This window comes from Spinacia oleracea, chromosome 6 (genome assembly GCF_020520425.1).
Source record: "Spinacia oleracea cultivar Varoflay chromosome 6, BTI_SOV_V1, whole genome shotgun sequence".
Taxonomy (NCBI): Eukaryota; Viridiplantae; Streptophyta; class Magnoliopsida; order Caryophyllales; family Amaranthaceae; genus Spinacia; species Spinacia oleracea.
In genome coordinates this window covers 104,051,277-104,069,168 of record NC_079492.1, presented here as the reverse complement: position 1 = coordinate 104,069,168, position 17,892 = coordinate 104,051,277, and the positions used below count along the sequence as shown (strand labels likewise).

Genomic DNA, 17,892 nt, shown 5'->3' with positions numbered 1-17,892 from the left:
AGTTAAACCTATAAAATTGCAATGAGAGAAGTAGTTACTTGAGAATTTGACATGAAAACTGAGTAAAATAAAATGAAATAATTAGACAGATCAATGCCTCAATGGCATGAAAGAGAATACAAGTAAACAATCTGGGCACGTTTACATGCATCCTCGCACCATAAAACTAGGCCAATGTGCAAAAGTGATGGTCCAATTGGCAGACTAGCAACCTGAGTAGGGCAAGCTCGTAATCCTTCCACTGAAACCAGCCTCGCCCTCACGCAGTCCCCTCCGCTTTAGGGCCCATGAAGACTGAGCCTTGGCTAAAATCCACATGAGCCAACTCCCAAGTTGGAGAGGGCGGGCTGAGAACATGTCCCATCACATTGTTGCCACTACGTAGGTTACAAGCTCACGTTACTGAACTCAGCAAGCCATTATAACATTTACTCAAATATAAACAAATGAGAATTCAAAGTATTTTTCATGCGGGACTTCCCTAACTCTCACTCTATCTTATTTTCATGGGTTTAGAACTTTAAATAGGCTTGGTGCTTTAGCATAAAATTAGTAAATGATTCTCTAGACTTAGCTTCTCTAGTGGGACTGGGAGGAAATATTAACATACATTTATATTGCAGGGCCATCTGTAATTTTCAAGAACAAATATGTATTAACATTCTAACATGGTAACATGTATGTTTTATAAGCAAGGACCATTCATCATCTATTGTGACGGTCATCAATTCCACCATATCTCATATGCAGGGCCATCACGTATGTGGGCAACTGAATTCATGCTGGTGAAAGCAGTGTTTTGAAAATCAGAGGATTTGGATAAAACCGCACATTAAAACCTCCACCCACAAAACGCTTCAATTCATCTGGTCAAACCGCTATCCTCACCTAACCAAACAAGACCATTAATTTTCAAAGATATGTATGGAAAAACATGAAAAGGAAACTGCTAGATTTATTAGGAAGGAAGGAAGAAGCATATATTTGGAGAAGTGCTACTAAATTACGGAGTAGTTTGAGTGTGTATTTTTTGCAATAGAAGAAAAGTGAATATGTCAAACTCTAGTAGCAGTTGCAGAAATAAACGATGGTCTCTTACTGGCATGACTGCTCTTGTTACTGGGGGCACTAAAGGAATCGGGTTCTTACTCTTTTATCTCTTTCCCTTGATATTTATCTTAGTTACTACTAGTATAAACTTGCTCATGTTATATAGCATATATCATGCTAAACCATTGTTGCTAGAATAGTGATCTAGATCGCAGGCAGACTGGGGGAGGTAGGATTGGTCTGGATCGGTACGGCACTGAATTAGTTAGGATTGAAAGATTTTGCTTAATCAACTTATATTATATTGTCTTTAAGCCAATAAAAAAAATAAATGCACAAACGCTAAACTTTCTTCCAATCTAATCTCTCTTACAAAACCGTATTGATTATTTGTATTTAGGCATTTAGCATCAACGTAACACTCTATTTTTCAACTTTGTAAGATCTTATAATCCTGCCAGTTGAGTTGGTATTACTTTGATAAGTGATAACAGATAATTAATTAGAAAGTTTTCAGTTTTGTGTTTGGTCAATATAATATTGCTAATTGGGGCAGGATTACAGAAATATAACATGAGATTCTTCATTGATATAATGAGTTGTTGATATCTATCTGTATTACTCATTTCAATTGCAGACACGCAGTTGTGGAAGAACTAGCAGGATTAGGTGCAAGGGTTCATACATGTGCTAGGAACGAGACTGAGCTCGAAGCTTGCAAAAGCAATTGGGAGACTAAAGGCTTTCAAGTGAGTTGTTCTGTTTGTGATGTAAAATCGCAAAGCCAGATAGAAAAGCTGATGGAAACCGTCTCCTTCCAGTTCAACGGCAAACTCAATATCCTGGTTAGTGTATATTCTTACTTGTTAGGCAGCTCCCCATTTATGCAATTAGTTATGGTTAAAGTTGGATAAATTTATGTAGGTGAACAATGTAGGGACTTGCGTATGGAAGCCAACAACAGAGTACACAGGTGAAGATTATGCAAGTATAATGTGCACCAACCTTGAATCAGCATACAATTTATGCCAACTTGGCCACCCTCTTCTCAAGGCATCTGGTTTTGGCAGTATCATCTTCATGTCTTCCGTTGCTGGCGTTGTAGCTGTTGATGTTGGATCAATTTATGGCATAACAAAGGGTATGCATTCATTTAATCAGGTCAATTAGAGTCTGTATGTGTGAAATAATAATATGTATATATATATATATATATATTGTTGTATCTTTTAATTGTTGGCAGGAGCAATGAACCAAGTAGCAAAGAACTTGGCGTGTGAATGGGCAAAGGATAATATTAGGACCAACTCTGTTGCACCATGGTTCATCCGTACCCCTCTTACTCAAGTGGTAATATTATAAAATCTTGATAAAGTCTAGAAAGAATATAATTGTTCCTAGCTCTTTGTATTCATGTATTATGATTTATGACAGAGTATGCATGAAGTATTAAAATGAAAATATATTATATGTGTGGCACTGGCAGGGACTTAGTAACAAAGAATTTCGGGAGAACTCCCCTTGGAAGGACAGGGGAGATGGAGGAGGTGTCCGCATTGGTGGGGTTTTTATGCATGCCTGCGGCTTCATACATTACTGGTCAGACCATTTGTGTTGATGGAGGTTTTACCATCAATGGCTTCAACCCCCCAACCATCTCATTTTGTAACTGACCTACTAATATAGGAGAGTCTGGGACTGGTCTTTATTGGAGTTTGATGCGCATAATTTTATTTTTTAGGAATGTTATCAAAATGTTTGATAAACAAGGCCTAGCTAGGCATATTAGACATACTCCAAACCACACAATCAGGCAATCAGCTAGGACTAGGAGAGCCCAAGCCTGATGCTCAAGTCATGCAGTAGAACGTACTTTCAATCAACAAACTTATTCCAAAAATACAAGTCACCAAAACTTGATGTTCAACAGATAATTGGGGGTTTGAAATTTCAATTCTCTCAAATGTTCTAATATGCCAAGTTTGTTGTGTGTGTACTCTACATGTATGTTTCTTAGACCAGCCTTCAAAACAAATGTCTATAAATTCATGTACACCATATGCAAGTAATGCAACCAAATTAAGGTCTGTATAGTTTAATAGGCTTAGCTTAATACTATTAGTAACCTAATTAGCATGTCTCTTATGTACATTCCAATGTATGGTACTTCTAGCTAGCTATACCCAAATGATGAACAATGTTTTTTTTACCCCGAGAAGACAAGAAAAAGTCAGTGCTTTTTAATTTTTACTCACTTGGCATTATATCCAACATGTATTACAGAGTAATTAATACGGAGTATACAAATTACACGATAGTAGATTAACTAACATGTGTGAATGAACATGCCACCTTCTAGAGTCTAGAGATACACAAAGATGTTTTACATATCTATAACATACACATTTCTTTATTGCTTTTTTAAGGGAAAACTTAATTGATAATCAATATATTTATCTATTTTGATGTAAATTGCAGTAATTATAAAATAGGAATAAATATTTACAGTAAAATTGTCAGCTAGAATAAGATTTAGTGTGTTTGAAGTTTGAACTATAGTCTATATATGTTGGGCTCGTTCTCCCCTAACAAAAAAGTTATCTCCACTGTAGGAAACGGCCACCTCTTAGAGGTACGCAAAGGTATGTAAAGATCTGTGTGTTGGTACATTTAGTAACAGAGTAAGACATGTGCTAGCGACTACCTTATAAAGATACGCAAAGGATCTGATCGACTGAGATATAATGTGTCGGCGTACACAGAGATGGTTACACCGTAGACTGGGACAGTGACACCAAATAGCGGCTGAAACTCGAAATTAGCTACGGAGTACTCCAGTGTGTATTTTAATTTAAGGAAATGGCGGCACCTCATCAAAAACAGAGATGACAATTAATTTAATTAATTAAAAAAATTAAAGTGATCTGTTTTCCCATGTATAGTCCTGTTTTTCTGCATTACAGTTTTAATTAAATTTAAATTTAAATTGGACAGCTTTCTCATTCGTATTTCGTAGCGTCACTTACTCACTCTAGTGTGGGCGTGGCCGTGGCCGTGGCCGTGGCCGTGGCTGCGGATGAATCAACACCACTCGACACGAGCCCCATTTTAAGCTATTCTCAATACTCCTTAGCTTTAATTCAACATAATAATAATAATAATAATATTATTATTATTATTATGCCCGACTAGCTTCGAGGAAATATCTTTACATATTTGATATATATGGATAAAAAAATAAATTAAATAGTACTTTTTTGATTTTTTTTTTTTTTTTTTTTTTACAGAAATTGTACTTTTTTAACCGGAATGATATTTGTTTTTATAGGAATGATACTTCGCTTTTTCTCAATTTTGTCATTTTGTTTGTTGATACTCCCTCCGTATTTATCGTATTTATTTAAGGGATACACTTGGTCGGAAACGTGTATTAAGAACTAGAATTGAATATAATAAAGTAATAAAATAAGTGGAGTTGGGGTAAATATTTTAATAAGTAAAATAAATGGAGACCATGTCATCTTAGAGGGGTGGGGTGGGATGGGGTTCTGAAATTATTTGTTAAATAGGATGGTGGAACATATGATATATTAAATAAAATATTTAATTAAATGGTGGGGTTGACAAGTTACACAAAATGACAATTATATCTCTTAAATAAATACGGAAAAACAAGTACAAAAATGATAAAGGTCGCAACACAATGATGACATGGAATGCTTATGTGGCATGATTTAAATTGGAAACTAAAATATTTAACTTACCTAAACTATTATACATGTTTCATAAAAAGATAGGAAAATCTTAATATTCTAATTTGTTTCCTTCTTTATATCGACTTCCTTATTTACATATTTTCATAGTAAAAATATTGAATTGATAGTAAAAATATTATGATGACGCATAGTATACGTGGCGCATATATGTACTAATTAAACTGCGACATGTAAGATTGCGACAACTAAATGTTGTCGCAACTTGCGACCTTTATCATCACCCAAACAAGTATATCCCTTAAATTAAATACGGATTCGCCGAGCTCGACTAACCGCTCATTTTTTCGTAAACGCAACTGATTATTACTCCCTCCGTCCCGGAATACACGCACCGGTTCGAGTCGACACGCTTGCCAATGCACAACTTTGACCGCCAATATCTTTAACTACATATTATAAAAACTTATGAAATATTAATATTTTGAAAATATATGTTAAGATGAAGCCAACAATATATTATATACTAACTTTTGTTTTTATATACTAGTAATAAAATAGGGTCAAAGTGAATTATGTGAATAGTGCAAAAAGTTAAACCGGTGCGTGTATTCCGTGATGGAGGAAGTATTCCTGTTTTCAGTGTTGTGTTGTCTAATGTACTTCGCCTCCCCTCCAACTTTCTATACTGGTTTCATCTTTTCCTTTTTATTCTTTTATTTTGTGTCTCACTTGGTCTTTTTTTTTGGGACAATTTTGATGCCACGGATCGAGACGGTTATGAATCTTGGCAAAAAAGTTACAAACGATTAAGGTTTAAAAGTTTTAACATCTAATTCAATATAATAGGATATACCAATGATTTTTTTAACACTGATGTCATATTTACGTTAGGTCTCGTCTCTCGTTTATACTCCCTCCGTCCCGGAATACTTGACCTGTTTTCCTTATCGGGCCGTCCCTTAATACTTGACCTGTTTCTAAAAATGGAAATATTCCAACAATATTATATTATTTCTCACTCCACCCCTATTAACCCACCTACCCCCTACTCCATACAAAAAAAAAATATAAATTCAACCCCTACTCTCCCCCAACCCCACCTCTTAACCCACCTCCCACTAACTACATTAAAATAATACCCCACTATCAACTACTACCTATTAAATTAAATAAGTCAATTCAAGTCCCTTAAACTCTGTGCCGGTCAAACCGGATCGAGTATTCCGGGACGGAGGGAGTAATGTATATTGTCGGGTAAGTTAGAAAATTATCTTGTCCAAAAATAAAATAAAATAAAGTAAAGTATAAAGAACAATATAAAATGGACTAAAACAAAAAATGTAAATATCATTTTGAAACGGAGGTAGTACTTCCTCTGTTCCGCAAATGATGCATCATTTCTATTTGCACGTATGCCAATACGCTTCTTTGAACATTAATATCTTTAAATGCGTATAAATAAAAATTATAAAAAGTTGATATTTGAAATCCTTGTATTAATACGAATTTAACAAGATCTCACTTGACTATATTTTTTTTTCTTACACAACAGTGAAAAAATGAGTGTCAAATTAAGTTGATTGATGAATAGTGCGCAAATGAGAAACGATGCATCTATTGTGGAACGGAGGAAGTATATAATATGTAGTCAATCAATGTTCAACATTTTACATGTACTTCGTATACAACATCAACAACAACAATAAAGTCTTAGTCCCAAAATAATTTGGGGTCAGCTAACATGAATCATAGGAGATCGTCACATTTTAAAAATTAAAATAATAACAATAAAAAATAAAAATTAAATAAAACAAATAAATAAAAATTAAAATTAAAAATAATAATAATAATAAAAATAAAAATGGAAGATGTATAAGTCAAATGAAGTTATCAACGTATATCTCTCCCTCCACTCTGTCATATCCAACGTCATATTCTCCTCAATCCCAAGTATGCTCATATCGTACTCAATCACCTTCCTCCAAGTTTTCTTAGGTCTTCCCCTACCCCGTTATTCTATCAATTTGCCACCCTTCTAGCCTCCTAACTGTGGCATCACTTGATCTTCTGCTCACATGCCCTAACCATCTTAAACGATTTTCAATCTTCTTAAACTCAATCGGTGCAACCCCTACCTTCTTCCTAATTAATAATCTCATTCCTCAAACGATCCTTTCTTGTATGCCCACACATCCAACGTAACCTGCGCATCTCCGCCACATCCATCTTATGCACGTGATAATGTTTCATTGCCCAGCATTCTGTGTCGTATAACAACGCCGGTCGAATTGTCCTGCGGTAGAATTTTCCCTTCAATCTTTGGGTCATGCCTGGATCACATAGGAACCCCGTGGCACTCTTCCACTTTAACCAACCTACTTTGATTCTATGAGCCACATCGCCATCCAATTCCCCATCCTTTTGGATAATAGATCATAAATGACGGAACATTTCAGAACCTTGGACAATTTTTCCATCTAAGATAATCGTCTTTGTCTCTCTATATTGGGCTCCACTAAACTTACACTCCATATATTCCGTCTTGTTTCTACTCAGCCTAAAACCCCTAGATTCCAAAGTTTGTCTCCATAACTCCAACTTACTTTCCACTCCTTCTTTGGGTTCATCAATCAACACAATATCATCTGCAAACATCATGCACGTACCATGGTATACCATCTTGAATTGACCTCGTCAATTCGTCCATGACTATAGCAAAAAGAAACGGGCTAAGTGCGGAACCTTGATGCACTCCAATTGTAATGGGGAATTCTTCGGTCTTACCAACACTAGTACGCACACTCGTACTAACTTCCTCATACATGTCCTTGGTAATATCAATATACTTCCTCGGAATTCCTTTTCTACTTAATGCCCACCAAAGAATTTCTCTCGGTACCTTATCATACGCCTTCTCCAAATCAATGAAACCATATGTAAATCCTTCTTCTTATCTCGATAATTCTCCATGAGTTGCTGGATGGCCTCCATAGTTGATCTCCCAAGCATAAATCCAAACTGGTTTTCCGAAATCTTCACAGTTCTCCTTAATTTTTGCTCAATAATTCGCTCCCAAAGTTTCATAGTATGACTCATTAGTTTGATTCCTCGATAGTTTGAACAATCCTGGACATCACCCTTATTCTTGTACAAGGGGATGGTAGTACTTTTCCTCCACTCTACTGGTATCCTATTACTTTCCCAAACCTTGTTGAAAAGAGTTGTTAACTATACAAGCCCTCTCTCTACCAAGCATCTCCAGATTTCGATTGATAATCCATCGGGCTCCACTAACCTCTTACGTATATACCAAAAATATATTGCACTCTATAACGTGTAAAATTAATAAGTTAATCCTCCGTAAAACTTATCATGATACTAGTTTTATTTAGGGATCGGAATAGAATACTCGATCAGAGTTGGTGTCATCAACTCAATTACACAAGAAGTTGGGGATATCAATCAAATGGTGTACGTCTGTTACAGAGTATTTTATTATAGCCATTTAAGAACTTTCATGGCCTAATCTAATAATCTTCATAAACATTTATACAAACACGTAGTTTTAAATTAATTAAGCGTACAGCATCTGGTGGTTGGCAAGTTAAGTTTTTAAGTTGACACGCGTGAGTAAACAAGTCTATTTCCAGCTGCGAAAGTCACAAGGTCAACACCATTTCAAAATTTGAACCACCTATAATACTCCATCATCATATACTAGGTCAAGTGGTCATTACACATGCCTTTGGGTTTTCTATTCAAACGTCCTAAATCACTAAAAATGCCCGCGTATTTATGATGAAAACACGATTTTACCCTTTTAAAAAAATTACCTCATCTCCCTTCATCCTTCCTCTTCACATTTTTTAAACTTTTTTTTGAACCGAAATTAATATATAAACAAATAGAATTTTTAAACTATAATTTTTAAACAAAAACTTCTAAAAATTTTATTTTTGTCAATTATATTAATTATTTTGATTATGAAATTCAGTAATCATTCAATTCTTTTTTATGGAAACACTTTTTAGAATATTCGAAATTAAAACGAAATAATAAACTATATTTTTTTTATTACATTCGTTTTTACCTGGCGGGAAAAAAAATTAATTCATTTTTTTTTAAAACACAAGGGCCGCCCGGAATTGGCGGCCTGGACCATGGTTGGTCCACCCGAAATTGGCGGCCCCGACCATGGTTGGTCCACCTGGAATTGGCGACCCGAACCATGGTTGGGCCGCCCGGAATTGGCGTTCCAGCCATGGTTCAAGCCACCAATTCAGGGTGGACCAACCATGGTTCGGGACGCCAATTCCGGGTGGACCAACCATGGTCCGGGCCGCCAATTCCGGACGGTCCTTGTGTTTTAAAAAAAATAAATTAAATTATTTTTCCCCACAGGTAAAAACAAATGTAGTAAAATAAAATTTTAGTTTCTTATTTCGTTTTTAGTTTTGGATATTTAAGAAAAAAAAGAATAATTACCGAATTTCTTAATTAATAGTATAATTGAAAAAAATAAAATTGTTAGAATTTTTTGTTTAAATAATGTATTTTTTGTTTAAAAAATGTATTTTTTTATATATTAATTTTGATTAAAAAAAAGTTTAAAAATGTGAAGGGGAAGGGTGAAGGAGGAGGCGGTTTAAAAGGGTAAAATTGTCCTTTCATCATAAATACGAGGGCGTTTTTAGCGATTGAGGACGTCGAATAGCGATACACCATTTTAATCTTACTCCAATACAAAGTATATTAGAGCGATTGTTACGTGTCAGCTTCAATTCAGTTCACTTTATATATACACTCTTTTTATTTTTATGATTACTCTTTTAAAAATCGTCGCTTGTCATTATCATATATTATGGTAGTCACCCAACTCTTATTCAAAAAAATTAATTTTGGTAACACCATTTTGATTTCTATACTCCTAGATTGTGCTCTAGTCACATAAAATTGTGTTAAAAATTAATTTGCTTTCCTTAACTCATAGTATGATTTGTCAATTAAGCGTACGACAATCGGTTTGATTAAAAGACGAAGTACTACATGCATAAAAACCATTAATTTAGATTAATTTATGACAAAAGGGTGTCTTAATTGATACGGTATACTAGCTAGCTTACTGGTAATGGGGATGGGTAGGCCATTAACAAAGCTATGAAATCGTTTCTAATTAAAAAAATATATGCGTTTGTTTAAAAATGGTGTCGTTCCATAGCTTCCAAGGCTAACGTTAAGGTGGCAAATAAACTGAGGACACAATAAAAAGAGGAGTGTAGAGAAGAAGAATTGAAACGTCAAACCATGGAGAAATGGGACCCAAATTAACATGCTACGTACACCTCACTTATTGGCTCACATGGACACCTAAGCTTGTTTCATCGTACCCACATATTTCCTCTGTTTATAAATACTCGCAACGATTGGTATTTTGACGCTATTCACATTTTTCACTTTGACTATTGTTGGTAATTTATATGTTAAATAAACATAGTCATGTGGGATCTAGTTAGATTCAGCTTAATGTGTATTTTCAAAATATCAACTTTTTATAATTTTTGCTTGAAGATAATTTATGATATTGACGATCTAAATTGTCCATTGGTATACGTGAAATTGACAAACGTTGCGAGTATTTATGAACGGATGAAGTATTTACTACGGGTACTCCCTCCGTCCCTGTATACTCGCACCGTTTTGACTGGACACGCTTGTTAATGAACAACTTCGACCATCAATATCTTTAACTAAATATTATAAAATATTATAAATTATTAATATTTTGAAAATATATGTTAAATAAAGCCAACAATATCGTCGTATTATATACTAACATTTGTTTTTATATACTAGATATAAATAGGGTTAAAGTAAATTATGTCAATAGTGCTAAAAGTCAAAACAACGCCAGTATTTCGGGACGGGGAGAGTAGTTACTTCTATTAAAGTGTCGACTCCCCTTCCCTTAACTCCAATTTGATTTTCCTTTTTTGTTGGACTCGTTTTCATTCTTACACTTCACACTGGACTTGTGCAATGGGCTGGAGGCCCGTTAAAAGCCCTAGCCCGGCCTTTTTATTAAAGGGTTCAGCCCCTTAACTTATTAAATGGGTTGGGCTTTTAAATGGCTTAATTTTAAAAGGTTATTAAAGGGTTGGATAGGGCTTTTAAAAGTCTTAGTTTAAAGGGTTATTAAAATAAAAAATTCAGCAAACTCTAAATCAAAAACTAAAAAAAAATACCCCTCTGATCTCCTTCAAATAGAACCGCACAAACCCTAAATTTAAAATCCTACACTTTCTCTCTCCTCTTTTCCCCAAAATTAAGAACTCTAATTTTCTCTCTCCTCTTTTCCCCCAAAATTAATAACCCTAATTCTCTCGAACAATCGTCGCGCCGCCGTATCAATCGCCATCGCCGCTCAATTTGTCAAACAATACGTCGTCGCCGCTCAATTTCTCAAACAATAGTCGTCGCTTCGTCTTCGAATTCAGGTATAAACGAATCTAACTTCTCTTCCCCTCACAAATTTAGATTGTGTTGGCGAACATTGGTTAAATAATTTGTAATGATTGTCGGCTGAATTTTCAGTAACATGAGTTAGTATGATGATCTGTTGAAACTGTCTTATTCTTTACGAACTTGCTCCCCCTTGTCTTTCTTGGATGCCCAACTTCTGTTCGATCAAGTTTTACGTACCTCCTTGGAGAAGATTATTACTACTTCAGGGCCGGGGTTCAATGACTGAAAATGGCGGCTCGCCACTCTCCCAATCAAATTGGTTGCTTTTGGTATCTTTTCTGCAGGGGATGTAATCCGTTATGCTTTTCTTGCTTCTTGCCTTGAGACTAGTACACTACAAACCAAGATTCCTCTGCCTCTTCTTTTTAGCTTGCTCTTGATGATTTTAATGCTTTTTGCAATGTCGATGATCTCTAGCTCTCTTTCACCACTGGATCTTCTACCCCCCAAATGACGAAAACCCTGGAAAAGTGTTACTTTGGTGTCATTGAGAAAAAACTCGTTGCTAGGTACATGCTTAGACCAAGTCATGTTGCTGTTCTTAGTTGTTTCCGTACCCGCACGCACAAGATTTTCTGTTTACCATCCCTATTGATGGTTTGGGGCAGACGATGAACCATCGTCATTCTGCTCTGTGTTGTGCTATAGGCTCATGATATTTGCTCTATAAAGGTAGTCTCTGCCCGAGTGTCAATGCTCCTAAGATTGACAAATGGGGAGATCATGTTGTCCACTGCTCTTTTGAAATGGGTGTGAAGTTCATACATAATTTGGTACCTGATATTCTTTTTGATATTTGCTCCAAAGTTGGGATCGTGGTGCGTAAGCAGGCTCCCATGAGCATCATTTCTAAGGTTGGGAAAGATCTTATGTTGCAGACCTTTTACTATTTAATTCCTAGGGTAAATATGTATGTTTGGATGTGACCGACATCTCTCCCTTTTTTGGTATGGGTGTAAGTTCTTGGGCTCCCGGGGTAGCCTCGCACAATGTTGTGGAGAAGAAAAAGAAGAAATATGCGTCCAAATGTGAGATAACGGTTACAAGTTATCCCTTTTGCTTTCTCTACAAGGATGACTTATGCACACTTTCAGAGTGGTGCGCACTTATCTTTCACATATTGAGTTTTTGCATTCAGAAGGGGGTGGGAGCACAATTTATTTTTAGAATGTCATCAAAGTTTATGTAAAATGTTTACATGTTTTAATAATAATAACAATAATAATAATAACAATAATAATAATAATAAAAATAATAATCATAAGAAATAAAGATATTAATAATAAGGTCAAATTTATTTTCCCATCTAAAATTTTACAAAATATTTTTTACCACCTAAAAAATTAAAATTGACCACCTAAAAATTATTTTTTACCACCTTGTAACCGAAAAAATGGAAGGAAACGTTATACGAATCCATTTCAACGACTATATATTTTTTTTACTCCTTTCTCTTCTTCCATGATTTTCATGTATACGAGCTACCATTTTCCCTTACTTCCTATTCATTCACATAACATTTTGGTCCATCTTGTAGTTAAAAGGTGATAAAAGACAATTTTTAATTAATTTTTAGATGGTAAAAAACAATTTTTATTTTTTTTAAGTGGTTAAAGATAATTTGTCAAGTTATTTAGGTGGTAAAAAATAATTTAACCTAATAATAATCCAAAATAAATTGTTATATGGTCTGATATGGTTTAATCCGATTTAAAGTTATTTTAAATATTATCGATCTGATTTGAAATTTATGAAATAAAGCTAATTACACAGAGCCTAAATTAACATAAATCAATTATCAAAAGACTACTTGAACTAAAATTAACCCTGAAAAAAAAGAAAAAAAGAAGTAGAAGAGCGTACAAGCAAAAACATAGTCGTACTAGCAGTAGTACAGTATTTACAGTTTTACAACGTGTAAAAACTTACACATGTTTCATCATTTACTAAATAACACTGACACGTGTCTGGTGTTCGAAACCCTCACACAACAACAGAAAAACATTTGGAAACACCGCTTCTTTTCCAAATTTCTCCCTCCCTCCTCGAGTTAACTCAGTATGACTCACTGAGTTAGTGAGCTACCCCTCTCTTCCGTCCTAAACTGGTCCACACTCCACAGCATGAATCGTGTCAGAGAAGGAAGGTCCACCTTTCACATTTGGTGTTCAAGCCTGATTGGTACACGCATTTTACTCTTCTTTTCACTCTCCCCGCCATCACACGTGTTTGATTTTGTCATTACAGACAGCGACTCATCCAACGGCTCTGATTTCCCAGGCTCTGTTTTTCGCGCAGTGCCACGTACTTCACCTTTCGGGCACCCCGGTTAGCTACCCCCCTGCCCCTTCCAAAATTAAAATTTAAAATTTAAATCAAAATTAAAACTCCCTCCTTCTCCTTCTGTTTGCACGTAAAAATAACAAAGCGGTACCCACTCTGTTAGGAGAGAGGAAAGTAGAGAACGAAAGAGAAACAATAACAATAACAAAAATAAAATAAAATCGATGATGTTACTATACTCATGAGAATCGAGGAAGGAGAAGAACGACTTTAATGGCGGAAATTTGCTGTGAAGTATCAATAACTGAGGGAGAGAATAATCCAGTGCTTTCTACTGTATGTGAATCAACCTCTTCTCGAGCTGCTAGGAGACGTAGGATGGAGATCAGACGCTTCAAATTCGTTGCTGGAGTTCCATCAACTAATAATAATATAAATATTAATACTAGCTGTAATAATAGTAATACTACTGACGATGATGATGACCACTCTGGAATAATCGACGCAACGAAGCGTCCAAGGATAGAATTCGCTGGTGCGCCTTCTTCGTCGTCTCCTAAAGAATGCATTGTTTCTAACGCGGTTGAGAGTAGCGTCGTTTCAGTTGATCGTGTTCGGGAGATGATTACTTCTAGTGACAATAACAAAAAATCGTCGTCAGAAGAGGAGTCTGCTTCGACGACGTCGCTTTATCAGAATTCAGTTTTCAACATTGACTACAATTTTGTTCCCAAATTTGGCGTCGCTTCGGTTTGTGGAAGGCGACGAGATATGGAAGATGCGATCGCTGTTCATCCTTCATTTCTCCAGTCGGAGAATAATTCTTCCGATTCCACCTGTTCGGAATTGCATTACTTCGGTGTTTACGACGGTCATGGCTGTTCTCATGTACATTTCTCCCTTATTTAATTTTATTTTTTAAATAGAATTAAAATATGGAATTGAGTGATGAATTTGTATTTGTAATTTTAAAACAGGTAGCGACGAGGTGTAGAGAGCGAATGCACGAGTTAGTGAAGGAAGAGTTGGTGGCGGTGCCAGAGTGGAAGTTAGCGATGGAGAGAAGCTTCAGTAGGATGGATAAAGAAGCGATCGCATGGAACGAAGGAGTAATTGGTAGTTGCAGATGTGAATTGCAGACGCCGGAATGCGACGCCGTGGGATCCACCGCAGTTGTTGCCATTGTTACACCTGGTAAAATTATCGTTGCCAATTGCGGCGATTCTCGCGCCGTTCTATGCCGTAAAGGCAAGGCCTTCCCTCTTTCTTCCGACCACAAGGTTCGGATACTTCTTTGCTTTGTTTTCAAAGTGTTTTTCTCGTGTTTTTAGGTGGTTACAGTTACCAATTTCCCAAATTTGTTTAGTTCATTTACTGTATTAATTTTTTGGTGGGGGCGAAAATTTTGATTGATAGCCGGACCGACCCGATGAGTTGAACCGGATCCAAGAAGCTGGCGGTCGGGTCATATATTGGGATGGAGCTCGGGTCCTTGGAGTTCTAGCCATGTCTAGAGCCATCGGTGAGTTTCATTTTTTTGTTTATTCCGTATGTGTTACTAAGTACGAAGTATTATTAACTTTTTTTATGAAATGAATTCTGTTATTATTTAGTCTTTGACTATAGTGTCATAGTGATAATAGAAACAAAATCACCTGCGTTTCACACACAAACTTGTGGTAGTACTTCCGGTTTTCGGAAATTATGGTTACATACAGACATACAGCAATCTAAGATGTTAATTAAGCTGTCAAATAATGTCAATGTCAATGTCAATGTCAATGTCAATGTCAAATACTTAAGAAATGGATTTACTAGAATGCAATTATTTAAAATAAGGTAATACGAAGGATATAACAAATATGAGTACGTTCCATATAAAGGATACTTATATATTTAAGTATCTTTAATTTACATCCTTAATTATGAATTAATTAAGTGTAGCACATAAATTTTTAAATGGATCGGACTAAAAGTTGTGTATGTGGTTGTAGGAGATAACTACTTGAAGCCATATGTGAGCTGTGAGCCAGAGGTGACGATAATGGACCGATCAGTAGACGATGACTGTCTAATATTAGCAAGTGATGGGTTGTGGGATGTGGTGTCAAACGACACAGCTTGTGGGGTGGCAAGAATGTGCTTAAGAGGCAAGGTGCCACCAACGACAACCCCGGAAGTTGAACAGATCACCGGTGTTGGAGAAGGAATGGCAGATAAAGCATGTACTGATGCTTCAATGTTGCTTACCAAGTTGGCTCTAGCAAGGCACAGCACCGATAATGTAAGTGTTGTCGTCGTTAATCTAAGGAAGGATACCTAGAAAAGCCGGCGGGCAGCTTCCGCTTAACGAAGTGTACGCAAAAATACTACTCCGTTGGTAGCTAGAACAAAGTGAAGAATGGAAGTGGGTGAAAAACGAATGCCCCTCCATTGTTTTTAATCTTTTTTTGAATCACATTTAGTTTTAGGTAGTTTTATCCTCTTTTTCTCTCTTACTCCTTTTGGTGGGCTTACTATTGTTTTAAGGTTTTTGAGAGAGAAGGAGAGTGTTTTCTCCAAATGCAAAAAACAAAAAACAAATATTGCAAGAATTAGAGAGGCTTAGGCAGGAGGATCTCGTGTTGTAAGGGGAAAGTAATACCCAAAATGCATTAATGAATGTATGAAATACCTCCAAAGTTGGAACATTTAATAGCGTCAAGTAAGGATTCACCCCATTTTCTAAAAGAAATCGAGGGTTCATTTTTATTGTGAATGCATGAAAGGGGAAGATAGGGAGTGTAGGGGAATTATTTTTTAAATTAGTTTACGTGTCATCATATATCTTTAAATATGAAATGGATGAAAAGAAATACGCATTTCGGTATTGTTCTGTTCAACTTATATTCACTTATTTCAGACAAAATAAGTTCAGATATTTCAGTTAAGTTCAGATAAGTAACAAATAAGATCAGTTAAGTTTAGAAAAAATAGGTTCAGAAAAAATAAGTCGAGTCACCATGAATCAATGATCAATGCCAAGTACCAAATGAACTAATCCATTTGGACAAGATCTCTAAAACGCAGCAACCTGTGCATCAGCAATTTCAAAACAACCCAAGTGAAGCATACAAGCCAAATTCTGGTTTTTATTTCAAAAAATCATGTATGAGTCAAATTTAAAGCATATCAATTCAATTCAAAGCCTGCAAACAAATACAAATACGCACAATAAATATCCAAAACCTTTTCTACTTACAAAAAGGAAAATTTCAAATTTCAAACCATACAAATCCAAATATTCAGCAATACAAATACAAGGAACACGAATACAAAACATCCAATACAAGAATCCAATATTCATCAACCAACCCTGTCAAAGGTAGAACTCGGTACCATGAAGGGTCAACCAAAATCCTCGGCCCCAACAACCACAACAGACTCCTTGTCGTTGTTGATCAGTTGCTCCAGCTCCTGCACCAGCTCATTCCCAAGCGTCGCACTCTCCCACTCTGATGCATCCTCAGTCTTGATACCATCAGGAGACCGTGCCTGATAGTTATGCATATCGCTCTGAGGCATGCTAGTCAAAGGACTACTAGGGAACGACTGAGCCCCCCTGGTAAAAAGAAAATTGTTACCGTTGGGCCATCATGAATGGTGTCAATTGAATCCGCTCCATCCTCCTGAGCGTGAGTCAAAGATGGTGAGCCTCTAGAGCATCTGGCCACCTGTATTCCCTTAAGAAAATGAGAACCTTCCAGACTGGGTAAAAGAGGAAGGCAAATCCCTCTAACCACTAACATCTGAGTGTCTTCGGGAATCACTCATCGAGGAGCAAGACCAAGGTCTAAAGTCGGCCCAGAATGCTCTATCCGCTCCATATGCCCCTCACTACGTTGGACGGGTTCTCTGCTTTGAATGTCTCCGAGCCCGCCCAAGGTCCTATTCCAGATTCAATAGAACAAGCATCAACACACATTCTACGAAATCCAAGTCCAAGCAACACAGAAATGACAACTCACATAACGGTTGCGACCAGTGATCATCTTTGTAATCTTAACACAATGCTGATTCAGAGAATCTATCATTATCATCTAACGCTTCACTCTCCGACGTGAAGGCTGCACATCCAATTCAAAAGTCAATTCTAGTTACAAAATAAAAAGAAAAACAAATTCAAAGATTCAAAAAGCACTCACTTAAACAAAGTTCTCAGGCATGACCTTAGTTCCAAACGATCTGCAGGAGTCGCCAAGGGAACTAGCATATCTACTAGCCGACCATCAACATCAACAAAGAGAATCACTCTATCAGCATAAGACTTGTCGTCAGGATC

The 17,892-nt window shown here is 36.2% G+C and overlaps 2 protein-coding genes across 2 annotated transcripts; both read left to right on the top strand.

Moving 5' to 3' along the window:
* Positions 1-27: 27 nt before the first annotated feature.
* LOC110787677 (tropinone reductase homolog At2g29360-like) lies at positions 28-3,985 on the top strand. Its single transcript, XM_021992319.2, is given in 6 exon segments — positions 28-1,141; positions 1,688-1,895; positions 1,975-2,191; positions 2,294-2,400; positions 2,537-2,559; positions 2,561-3,985. Coding segments are annotated over 6 exon segments (807 nt in total). The 5' UTR covers positions 28-1,052; the 3' UTR covers positions 2,724-3,985.
* Positions 3,986-13,681: 9,696 nt separating this feature from the next.
* Positions 13,682-16,261, top strand: LOC110787674 (probable protein phosphatase 2C 24). Its single transcript, XM_021992308.2, has 4 exons — positions 13,682-14,459; positions 14,549-14,851; positions 14,988-15,093; positions 15,566-16,261. The coding sequence occupies exons 1-4, from the start codon at positions 13,845-13,847 to the stop codon at positions 15,892-15,894; spliced, it is 1,353 nt and encodes a 450-aa protein (XP_021848000.1). The 5' UTR covers positions 13,682-13,844; the 3' UTR covers positions 15,895-16,261.
* The last annotated feature ends 1,631 nt before the right edge of the window (positions 16,262-17,892 follow it).